The 12377-nt window shown below is 47.1% G+C and overlaps 1 protein-coding gene across 1 annotated transcript in view; it reads right to left on the bottom strand.

The window, feature by feature from the left end:
• mybpc3 (myosin binding protein C3) overlaps nt 1-12377 on the bottom strand; it is a 33354-nt gene that overhangs the window by 12648 nt on the left and 8329 nt on the right. The window contains exons 7-22 of the mRNA XM_008291460.1: nt 12101-12139; nt 10157-10216; nt 10035-10037; nt 8207-8370; nt 7983-8115; nt 7852-7854; nt 7631-7755; nt 7451-7556; nt 6347-6513; nt 4652-4817; nt 4469-4575; nt 4342-4371; nt 4123-4262; nt 2404-2563; nt 2134-2238; nt 1862-2050 (exon numbers count right to left, since the gene is read on the bottom strand). Coding sequence (XP_008289682.1) covers nt 1862-2050; nt 2134-2238; nt 2404-2563; nt 4123-4262; nt 4342-4371; nt 4469-4575; nt 4652-4817; nt 6347-6513; nt 7451-7556; nt 7631-7755; nt 7852-7854; nt 7983-8115; nt 8207-8370; nt 10035-10037; nt 10157-10216; nt 12101-12139 — 1697 coding nt within the window. The remainder of the gene's footprint in view (nt 1-1861; nt 2051-2133; nt 2239-2403; nt 2564-4122; nt 4263-4341; nt 4372-4468; nt 4576-4651; nt 4818-6346; nt 6514-7450; nt 7557-7630; nt 7756-7851; nt 7855-7982; nt 8116-8206; nt 8371-10034; nt 10038-10156; nt 10217-12100; nt 12140-12377) is intronic.

Below are 12377 nucleotides of genomic sequence, written 5' to 3'. Positions count from 1 at the left end.
GTTTTAAAAAGGGCTCAAAAAATAAAGTTTATTATCATTAAATAAAGTTTATTATCATTAAATAAAGTTTATTATCATTAAATAAAGTTTCTTATCAGGACTGTGCGACACAACAACAAACCAAATGCAGTGTCATGATCAAAAAAGTTACAAATTTGACACCAAAGTCCAGAACTTGATCGGTAATTCTCTTTGCTCGGTTCTGCAGGTGTTGGAGGACTTGTGTTGCATTCTGGGTAATGTAGGCACCAGGTTTAAGCAAAGACACAAGAATGAAGTGGATGTCTGTGGCTCTGCTGTGTCAGTCCCAGCCTTTGTCCAGGAGAGCACAAAGCTGAATTCTTGGAGCGCTGTCACGGCCAGTAAACAGATGGTCGGTGTCTTGTTCAAGGATGTGGACAGACGAAGCCGAGGATCGAATCACCAGCGCTGCGCCTCCTGACCTACACTCGCACCTCTTTATCGAGTAAGTTAACGCTCTGTGACTCTGGTGTGATAGTTTCTCATCATCTGTCCACAACATTTGCACCATTAACGCTGCAGGTGGAAACAACGTCCGGGCGGAGATGCTCGTCTCCGTCTACCTGCTGCACTGAGCTTTCTCTGCCTTCTCTATGCATTCTCATTTCATTAGAAACATGGTAAAGATTTGACAGTTCTGAGGGGTGCAAAGGCTCATGGGACTGTTAGTGATGCTGTTGTGATGCCATTTCACTTCAGAATCGGACTGTTGTGGATGTGATTTGCAGCGTTTGTGTGACAACATGTTGAGGGAACAAGAGGCTAAAGGTGGAGTTTCTTGTCCAGCTTCTCCTCCTCCAGCCAGGTGTAGATGCTGGAGAAGGAGGTGACCTGGTCCATTTCAGTGGCGGATGTAAACTTCCCTCTCAAATCAATTTACATTCACTCAGATTTCCATTTAAATCACTGCTGTTACCATGGTAACTCCAAATGCTGCATAAAACTATAACAAAGGCTGAAAACTGATGCACTCAACAAAAATATATCTACAGAGTGTCCAGCGTGGGGCGGGGCTGAGCAGCAGACTTCCCGTACGTCGCTGTGTTTCTGGGGATGGACGCTCCACGTGTCAGGTGTGAGCGCTGCAGTCCTTCCTCCCGTCGCCTTTAATGACGTCTAGCAAGTGTTCAAGTTCAAATGCTCATTAATGCAGCCTTGTTGTAACTTCAGTGTGTTTGAGACGCAGGAACGTTTCATATATATCTGTACATAAAGTCGTTTTTTCATAACCAGACATATTAACTGCACTGACCTGGTGGTGCTGCTGACTGGGGGCAGTTTGCTGTGACTCAGCTTTAGAGCTCCAACAGTTTGAATTTAACGACAACGAGCTACAACAAGTGCTCCCATCTCTGACATAAGTACAACTTACCGAAACTTATTCTCAACATAATCATGTCACGGCACCACCTCGACACAGTGAAGGCCTTCTGCTGACTCTTCTCAAGGTGATTCATTCCCTGCTGGGTTTGTTGTACGCTGCAGAGCTAGCTCCTCTACCGGCTCCTCTACCGGCTCCATGTGGTCATGTAGCACACACATGCTCACCTCATGGTTGGTGCTACTCATGTCTGTGAACCTCCAGACTTGGATTACAGCTGAGACACAGTAAACGTGCCGCGTCCTGTCACCACCACGAGTCAATCAGGAGCGTGACCTGAGTGAAACCTTAGACTGACTGAACCGGACCCTTCAAACTCCAGCAGACACGTCGACGTCATCGCGTCAGAAAGAATCTGTTTGGCTCATTTGATCGAGCGTTCATGAGCTCTGTGCTCATCAACAGCAGCTTTACTGAATATGTGATGCAGCCGCGGAAAGAAACTGACGACAGACTCACCGATGGGCACGAACGGCTGTGAGGCGGGACTGTGGCGAGACATGCCGATGCTGTTGACGGCGTAGACTCGCATCTCGTACGCTACGCCTTCAATCATTCGTCGGGCTTCGTAGGTGGTTTTGGGGTAGGGGTCAAAGTTCAGTCTCATCCACCTGAAGCTCTTAATCTTCTTCCTCTCAATCACATAACCTGAGAATCACAGGAGGAGCAAAGTGTGTTCCAAGAAATCAGCAAATAACGTCAACAAAAGAAGCCTTTTGATGCGTTTTTACCGATGACCGGCTGTCCGCCGTCAAACAGAGGGGGTTCCCAGTGGACCACGCAGGAGTCCTCCCCCATGCTGAGGATTGTGGGAGCCTGGGGAGGGTCGGGAACATCTTTGGGGGGAAACATTGATCATGTGATCAGTGCTTTCACAGATTTTTAGGAACTGAAGTTAGTTTCATGACTGTATGAAGAGACTTCTGTGGTTCTAGCGACACAGTGATGATAAAACCTGACGTCTGTGCTCTACAGTGAACAGCGGAGGAGTTCTGCTTTACCGACAACTTTCACATTGATATCGGCAGTGTCTTCCCCAGCAGGGTTTCGAACCACGACCGAGTAGATTCCCTCATCCTGCCTCTCTGCCCCCTCCAGAGTGAAGATGCAGTGACCCTTGGTGGTTTCCACATGGACTCTGCCGTCTCCTTCTGTGATCACCTACACAGCAGGAACAAAGCAGAGTCTCTACGCAAGAGCTAACTTTCCAACACAAAGTTTCTGAAGAATCATGCTTTTCAGAGCTTTCAGAGCTTTCAGAGCTTTCAGAGCTTTCAGAGCATACAGCACATGCTGATTTGAACATACAACTCCAGATGTCAGCGTGCAAATGCAGAACCAGCGTTGGACGTTTCACAAGTTTCACATCTTGCAGTTGTGTCCATACAGTGATGCACTGCAGCTTGAAGAAGAAGGTTCCTATGAGTGCATTTACTGACTGAGCTGAAGTCCCACAGCTGCAGCGGTGCCCGTTATTGAATTGTGCAGCACAAAGAAGCAGATTATTTTTTACACTGTAGAACAGAGGCAGTTAATTCAAACAGCAATGTTACATTTGATTCAACAATCATGTGTATAAATGGATTTTTTCACTTTGTAAAACTCTGGAAGTGGTACCTCCTGTCCAGTTCCTCTGAGCTGTCCGCCTGAGGGAGGATCCACACCATGCTGACTGACATGGACGCATGCTGCATGCAGACTTTAACCCTGTCCAGGACCTTCATGTTTCCATACGTAGACGGTCTTTTACTGGACCCCAAGAAAGAATCTGTGCAGAATCTGTGTTGGTGTTCATTATAGACTTTATGTTAAATCCATGTTCTGATAAGCTGACGTATGTTTGGTTCCACATGCAGGACACATGTCCCTCTTTTTGTATTTAAAATAAAAAACCAACACCTGTCACCTAAACCACATGGCCTGGGGTCCAAAAGACCCCATCGGTCCTGAACAGGGTTAATCCTGTTCTTTAAAACACACGTGTGCACCGATAGCCGCTGGAGAAGATGTTCTTCATGCATGTGTTTAGCTGTTGCTGCTGCAGGATGTTCTTCCTCAGGCAGCAGATCAATACGACTGAGCTGCAGGATCGGTTCTGTAGGGTTATGAAGGAATTATCTTTCCAAAGGTCAAGTGCTAACACTACGGCGTTCTCCACCGGCTGCAGCTGTTCGCCTGGTACAGTCTGGTTTAATGAGAAGAAGGAACAAACACATCCTGGAAGGTAGAAGCCTGATGGCACGGCTGTCGACTCTGATTCCAGAGTCAGAAATCAGGCATATATTCAGACATGCACACTTACTTCCCCGTCCTTCACGGTCCACGTGTTTGTGTCTCCTCCTGTCTCTTCTCCCACAGGTTTTACAGAACTAGCCTACATTTGAGCAGAGCAAAGCAGTAAAAAGCCAAGAGAGGGCATGAAACCTCTCTTTCAAAGACCAGCAGCTAGTTGGCATCGTTGCTTTGAGCTGTTAGCAGCACTGCAGCGTCCCAGCCAGCTGCACGAGTTAGTCCAGCCTCCGTAGCATTAGCTGATGAAAATACATCCCCTCTGCTTCTATTATATCATATTACAGCTGCATTTTCTGAGTTTGAACTTGCAGCATTAATCAGATTTGCAGGTATGTATCTGATAATGAATGAAGCCTCAGATCTTTCCCACCCCTCTGGACACATGGACACACTGATGTTAACAACACGGGCCTTCGTATCTGTGCTACCTTCTCTCCTTTGGTCCAGATCACTGTGGGAGCTGGGTCTCCGGTGATGGGGACGTCCAGGCGAAGTTTGTTTCCAGCCACCACCACGATGGTCGACTCGGCAGTGCGACCCATACAGTCGAGGTGGATCTTAGGAGGGTCTTAGAAAGCAAAGTAAGTGGTTAATGGACTGACTTCTGCTCCACCTGGTGTCACTACGGTAGGTCTGTGGTTGTGTACCTTGACGTGGCACAAAGTCGATCTTCACCTCTGAGAAATGGAGAAAAAACAGAATCATTTAGGTACAAGTTCCATTTTTGAGGCCTAAATGATGTCGATTTTGACAAAGTGAAAGCATCAGTATTACCCAAGAAATTGAGTTTAGCAGAAAGGTTGAAGGCGTAGCCGTCGGGCACGAACGTGTAGTCGCCCTCGTCCTCAGGCTTGACTTCATCGATGGTCAGTTTGTGGTTCCTACATGCAGAAGAGTTCAGTTCGTCATGTCCCGCCACATACGCAGCGTGTCTGATACCTGTAAAGGCGTCCTCACCTGCCGATATGTGTGATATTTATTCTGGCGTCTGCCTTGACTTCCACGCCGTTCTTGTACCAGGTTCCCCTCACGTTCTCGTCCGACACCTCGCACTTGAAAACCGCCTGATCCTTGGCCTTCACCGTGAGGTCAGCGATGCTCTGGTAGACCTCCAGCTCTTTCTCTGCACAGTCAGAAAAACCGCACGTTCAAAGTGAAGATAACGGAAACTGTGGAGGCCTTCAGACGTGAGAGGAGGCGCTCGCTTCACGAGACGACGGAATAGTGATGATGACGTGTGAGGATAACTCGATAAGAAAAAAGACAAATGAGATGAGGCTATTGTATGTGTGGATAATATGGTAATAGCTGTGGAGCGTGAGGCGTTCCTTTGTGTGTTGTCTCGTAGCAACAGACACAAGGGCAATAGTTAATTGGATTTATGGTAGAAAATAAAGTGGGAGGATATGAAGAGAGCAGATGGAGGAGCTGCAGGTTATTACTGTATATCACAGGAAATAATGTACATGAGAGTTATTAAAGTTACCCCAAAGAAAGTGTTATCTGGGCGAGATAACTCACACCACGCTGCCTGTAAAGGTTACAGGAGTTTCACGAGGGCTCGCCGCCGGGGGCGAGAAATACGGCGGGAATGGCATTATAATGGGAGTTGTGCTGAGGACGGAGGTGTTGATCCCTGCTGCACGATGGCAGCTGCTAATTCTTGGCAGGCGGGATGTTCGATTAACAGATCGGATAAACCTAACTGGACTGTGAGCAAGGTCCACACACACCACCCCCTGAGACAAACACACACACACATATATATACCACACATATGAATATATATGCAAACGTGAGCGTATATTTACTCGGGGGAGTCAGGACTAAATGATGTCTTCCATTAAGAGGAGGAGATTAATTGAGGTTCATGACGACTATGTCTGCTCTGTGAGGGGAGGAGGTTACTGGGGCAACTAGCTGCACTTCATTTGTTGCCTACGTCCATGTACGGATGAGTTTGAATCGTCCCCATCCGTCATGTTTAGATCACCTGTAGATTAAAATTAACACGTCTAAGCATATCCACCAGCAAACAACAGCATGTGTGACTTTTAAAAAACATCTCACACTTACAAAACTCTGAGAGGCTCAGTGCAGGTTTCTCATCAGCATCAGCAGCTTGTTGTGACCTGGTGCTAGAGGGAAGCCTACCATCTAGCAATAAAACATACAACTCACTCTTTATTACAGACTTCAGACTGCCGCCGCAAACTTGCTTCTGAAATACAGAAAATGTTTTTGAAGCAAGACAAACATGTGGTTGTGTCATAAAAGTGTGGGACTAGTTTATGGTTTTATTTATTGTGCTTGTGTTTACACAGACGTGTGCTTTTGGAGGTAAAAGGTGCGACAAAGAGACATTAAATCAACCGCACAGAAAACAAAGAGGGGAAACAGAGAGCAGAGAGGCCATCTGAGCAGACCTGTGCCCTTCAGGTGAAATATACATCTTCTAACTTTAGCTGGCATGCAGACTTACGTCGCTGCAGCAACCTTGGCAGAATGATGTGGGCCATGTCCCAAAGATAGACGGCATGCCAAGAGAGGCAAGGCCGTGCAGCTATTGGTAGAGCACGGGAATGTGTGCTCGGAGAATTCATCACTGACAAAAGAGGTTCATACTGTACTCACAGCATGACCGACACTCACCCTGCACCAGGAGCTCAGCCATGGACTCGCCGCCATTGGTTTTAACCTTGTAGTGGCCGCAGTCCTCTTTGGTGGCCTCGTTGATGATCAGCACGTGCTTGCAGCCGTCTTTCTTGAAGCGGTACTTGAAAGACTCGTCCCTGGTCAGCTCCACGCCGTCTTTCTCCCTGCGTGGACGTTCACATTACAAACCAGAATCATTGTGAGCGGCACCGTGATCGGGGAGTGTGCCTTTAAGAGCCGCTGAAAAACATCATATGATAAAGTGAATCCAGGCTCAAAGGTCTTCTTACTATTTTGGGAGCTTTCAGACACATCTCACTTTGTGATAAACACCTGCCCACACAGGATGTGACCACTTGTTTTGTCCACATTTAGATCACGCAGGAACAACTACGCTGGCTTTATTTGCTGAATAAACAAAATGTGGTTTGAAGCTCACACAGCAGCGACCTCAGACCTTCACATGTGCTGCTTCCAACCAACAGAAACGTCCCGTCAGAGCATCGACCCGGGACTGGACAGATTTATCACGATGATCACATCACATCCACTGTTACTGTGCAGCCAGTTTTCCGTCCATCTGTTGCTTCTGTCTTTGCTTCGCTGTTCATCGTTTGACTTTTTCTGACCTGTTTTAATCTTTGACCCACGTTCCAACAACTGCACTCAAATAACAGCACCATGTGCATTTGCGGCGACTTTCTCCTTCAGATAAATGTCACGTGGGACACGCTGAGGTGCTGATGTGACCTTTTCATGGAGGTGATAATTTATAGCTTGCAGCATTACTTGAGGCTGTGGCAGAGCTCAGAGGTCTGGCATCTGTCTGTAGACATGACAACCTCAAATGCCATCTGCTGGGTGTCTGAGCAACTGTTCAGAGTGACTGAAAATTAAACGAAACGCTGAATAAGAGCTGATTCCATCTGATTTTTGTGCCGGTTAGCAGCTGTTTTATCCAGTGATTGCTCATTGATTGTATTGATCAGTGCTTACAAACTGGATATGTTCTGGTTCGACTGGATTGTATTTTAGGATTTCGAATCCGAGGACATTTAAAACCCAACTTCTGACAGCTGAGTGATTAAAAGCACGTCTAACCATTTAACATTGGCTCCTTCCTCCGAGACTTCACACTCCAGCTCCACCCGCTCACCCTTCATGACCATCTGATCCTCCAGGTTTTTCACTATGGTGACAGGAGGCTCTGTGGAGAACAGACCAGAAGCAGAGATTTAGCTGTGAATCCTAATGCTGTGCCGCACATTTCCTCGAAAGTACCTTTAACAAAGAGCTCAGTGGTGCACTTCTCCTCGCCCACGATGCAGCAGTACGCGGCGTCGTCAGCCAGGGAGCAGTTGCTGATGGTGAGGTAGCGCATGTTGCCGACACTCTCAAATATGTACCTGGACACAGAGCAGGCTGGTTTAAACACACCTGAACACCTGTTTTACATAAAATAGGACTGTTGATGGAGCTCGATTGTAATGGATGACACCTACTTGCTAGTGATGAGAAGACAAGGAGGCCATGTTGTCGACGGAGGCAGGAGGAAGAGGGAGAAACAGAGAGGATCACAAACAGAGTCATGATGATGTTCAGCATGTTCTATGGAGCTGAGCTGGAGTCAAACCTTCCAGTCGGCTGGATTTCTTGTCCGTTCTTCAGCCACTTCACCTCAACGTCCTCATTGGCGACCTCAACCGCGAGCTTGATTTTCTGTCCCTTGGTCACCTGGTAGGCCGGATCCAGCTTCTTGAGGAAAGCTGAGTTTCAGAGCATAAATAAAACAGTCATCTGTCACTCTCAGGCCTCCGCTAGCATTTCTGTTCGGACTGGATCAAGCTGAACACCAACCTTCACTCTTCTTCTCCTCTTTCTTCATCTTCTTCAGTCTCTTGAGCATCCCTCGCAGGTCGGTGATGCCATGCTGAAAGGCAATCTTTTCATATTCTGAGGCGGGAGCGCTGCTGAGGATCTTCCAGATGTCCACGTCGGGATCTGAGCTCGTCTGCACCGCTCTGAATCACACACACCGGCCGGACAAAGACAAAGTCAAAGCCGGTCCGGAGCACCGGGGACCACATTTACATGGTGTACATGAAATGAGGTCGATGCTGTCACTCAGACACTGACAGGCTCATTATTATTCACATTATAATATTATATTCACAGTTCATTCAACTTTAATGAATCAGTAACAGCTGACCAAGAGTAAAATCCAGACACTGCTGACTAACTCCAGGTTCAATGACCTGCAGACTGATAATCTAGCTGCTCATCATTATGAAATTCATTTTGACGACATCATTAATGCCATAGACTAAACAATCAGTAAATAAAAGTTGTTTTAATATCACTATAAAACAATACAGTCAAGCTTTCGTTGTCATCAAGCACAGAAATGAAACCCAACACGTCAGACAGCGCGTCAGCAGCGTCTTACTTACTTTGAGGATTTTAAGAAACTGCTGCTTATTCAGAGGCAGAACCCGAGAGGCAAACAGGGCAAAACAAACCAGACACGTTAAAACAGCAGCAACACAGTCAGCATATCACAAATACAAAACACATATTACAGCAAAGGTCACAGCAGCAGGCAGACACACATCAGGCGTCAGCTTCAGTCCCACACAAAGCCAGCGCTGACGCCCACCTTTGCTCAGACCGCCATCCAGCTGCTATGAGTATCTGTGAGTGGTGTTTCATCAACAGATGTGATTTTCTAAATGTGTGTGAAGGCTGTAAAGTGTGGCTCGTTGTGAGATTCAGCAGCTACACGCGTGTCGATGCGTCCTAAACACATCCAGGCAGGTTTAAAGAGCTGCTGTTGGAGGTGAGCGGGATCAGTGTCATGACAAACGTGAAACATCAGAGACGGTGACTGGACTGTCACGACCCATGACTTGGAAATCAGGACTTTCTGTGGCCTGGAAGTTTCCCCTTTACAGCGTTTCACCACTGAGTCCTGGTCAGTAGCATCTGGCTACAAGATGCTTTTATGTCAACGTGAAAACAGATTTCCACAAGTAGTTACATCCATCATCATCTCTACACCTGAATCCTCACCAGGGTCATGGGGGGCGGAGCCTATCCCAGCTGACTCAGGGTGAAGGCAGGTTCACCTGGACAGGTAACCAGTCTATCACAGGGCTACACTTAGAGACAGACAACCAAGCACACTCACATTCACACCTACGGACAATTTACAATCACCAATTAACCTCAGCATGTTTCTGGACTGTGGGAGGAAGCCGGAGAACCTGGAGAGAACCCACGCTGCACGGGGAGAACATGGAGACTCCACGCAGGAAGATCCCGGGTGTCCTCACCGGGACGTGAACCGGTGACCTTCTAGCTGTGAGGCGCTAACGGTGTTAACGGTGCTAACGGTGCTAACCACCGAGCAGCCTGCAGCCCAACAACAAAACAAACAGATTGATTCACTGATGAAAAGCAATAAAAAGAGAAAACTTCTTTTACAGGCATATATACTCGTATACACACTAAAAACTACAACATGTTTCCAATCTAAGAGAAAAAAAGAAGCTTTTGTAAACTGCAAGAACAGAAGTTGAACTCCAGAGACACGGATGTCATGTCAGCTGTGCAGTGGGTTAGTGTTCAGTCGGTGCTGTTAGCTGCTCATCACTACTGTCAGTTTGCAGACGTAGAAATGACTTACTCTCTGAAGACACCAGAACATCCAGAAAGGACAAGAGGGGGAAAGAGTTTGATTAAAAAATGTGAAAACAGAAAGTCTTGCGATGACTGTGAGGATTCTGGTGTTTCTCTGTCATCGCTTACCTCTTCTTTAACAAAGCGCTGAAGTCCAGTTCTCCTGAGTCTTCATTTCCATCCGTGCTACTGCAGAAAGCACATCACATTAGCAGCAGCAGGTCGCCTTCTTCATGTCACTCCTCCAAACAGCAGACACATGCCAATACACAGACATGGTTTGCTTCTTTTTAAATCCACATTCCTGGAACTTTACACCAGATTAATCATCACCTGTTTCCTCTGGTTCCAGTGTGCAGGTGTTTAGGGACAACACAGCGATGCAGATGCTAACGTTAGGCTCAGATCAACACAGACTCATTTAATTGGACAGAACGACTGTAAAACTGAAAGAAAACGAGTGGATTGATGCATAAAACAGTGACTGTACAGGCAGGTGTGTTGCTGGACAGACAGGTGTTGCCATGTTTCAGGAAGCAGTCCTGATTTTGGGAAGTTTGCGGTACCACCTCTAACAGGTGAGGTGCAGATACTTTGCTCTGTTTTTCCTCCTTTCCTTTTCATAATTAACACATGACATGATGGTTGACTTTCTGTCTCTGAGCGACTGCAGGAGTCCCAACACATGAAGGTTCTGGCCTTGTTCTCTCTGTGGACGTCTCTGGATCTGGAGCTTCACGTCTCTGACCTCCAGCTTCTGGCCTCACCAACCCCCACAACACTTATATTCACATTTATTGTTCTGTTCTGTCGCTGCTCTCCATCTGCTATCTTGGGCCCCCCATCCCCACTCTCACCCAACCGGTCCAGGCAGATGGCCGTCCTCCCTGAGCCTGGTTCTGCTGGAGGTTTGTTTTCCTCCTCCCTCTGTGGGGGGGTTTTGGTTCCTTCCCACCGCTCAGAGGAAGTCCAGCGGCTGCTCTGGATTGTTCCGGTCCATACCTGACTGTATTCAGCTCTGTGTGATGACACGTGTTGTGAACTGAGCTATACAAATAAAAGTGAACAGAACTGAACAGAACAGCAGGCTGCCTTGTTGGATGGACTGGACGGCCTTTCTCATCCCTGTTGGTGAGATGTGGTGAGACGGAGGCTTTGAACAAAGGGAGAGAGAGCTATGACATGCAGCCAAAGTCTGCTGCAACACCAGAACCGAGGCGGCTCCACAGAGCCCGGCCAGCTGCTCCAGTTCTGGTACATTACACTATGTCTTCAAACTGGATGCACAGAGTGGGAGGAACCTTCTTGTAATTTTAAAATGTCTTTTCCCAAAACACAGAACTGCTCCTTCAGGCCATGAGCAGCAGCAGCTATCCGAGCAAGAACAATCCAGAAAAACACTCAAGGTTAAAGAAAACACGCGGCCCGTATAGAGCGGGCCTGCTCGCCGCTAATCAGTGGGATGAAAGATAAAGACAAGGGCATAGATGGACTGCTTGTCTCCTGCCTCTGATCCGACTGCAGGATTAGAAGGTGAGTGTCTGGTTTACGCGGTGACGTTACAACACAGCAGAGCTGCACTTCCTCTGTGTGGAAACCCCGTGGACGAGCTGGCCCACTGAAAAGCCCGTGTGTCTTAGCACATCCTGCACTTTCAGTACGATCAAACCACCGTCAAAGCTCACGCTGCCGGGTGGCTGTTTGTGCAGCTGGCTCGTTGCTTTTGATGAGACCCAGGAGGAGATCAGAGAGCGCTGACAGATGCAACTACTGCATGTCACTGGACGGTTTAATAAACCAAATCCATACATACGGAGTCAGAGGTTAACACAATTACAACTGCTATAATTAGCAATTACTCTGTTGGATGTGGAGTCCTGCACTGAGCTCTCTCTGCTCTTCCTCTGTGGTCCTTCTCTCAAAATGCTGCACAACAGAGGCTGCAGCATCCACAGCACAGAGAAGAACCAGGCCGCAAGAAGAGAGAACGGGTCTCTGATCTGGTCCTGGTCTTTTCTGTTCTTTAACAACCAGAGTTTGAGCCTCCGTTGTTGCTACACACTCCTTTACTACCTTAACGATGGTCCGCTTCTCTTCTTAGTGGCTTCGCTCCTGATAGGTCAGCATTCACACAGTTATATTCCACATACAGCATGAAAACAAGCCACTGCACTTTATGCTTGTACTTCTTCCCTCTTTTGATCTATTAAAGTCTACAGTCTCCTGGAGGTTCTCTTCTAGTTCCTAGTTATACTGTTGTATATATATATATAAAAAGCATATTTAATGACTCTAGCTTATTTGGCTAAATAATCTGACTAATTAAAGCCTACTGTATCATATGTCTATC

Source organism: Stegastes partitus, unplaced genomic scaffold (assembly GCF_000690725.1).
Source record: "Stegastes partitus isolate 25-593 unplaced genomic scaffold, Stegastes_partitus-1.0.2 Scaffold744, whole genome shotgun sequence".
Classification (NCBI taxonomy): Eukaryota; Metazoa; Chordata; class Actinopteri; family Pomacentridae; genus Stegastes; species Stegastes partitus.
Note: the sequence above shows the minus strand (reverse complement) of the source record. Positions and strands in the feature narration are given on the sequence as shown.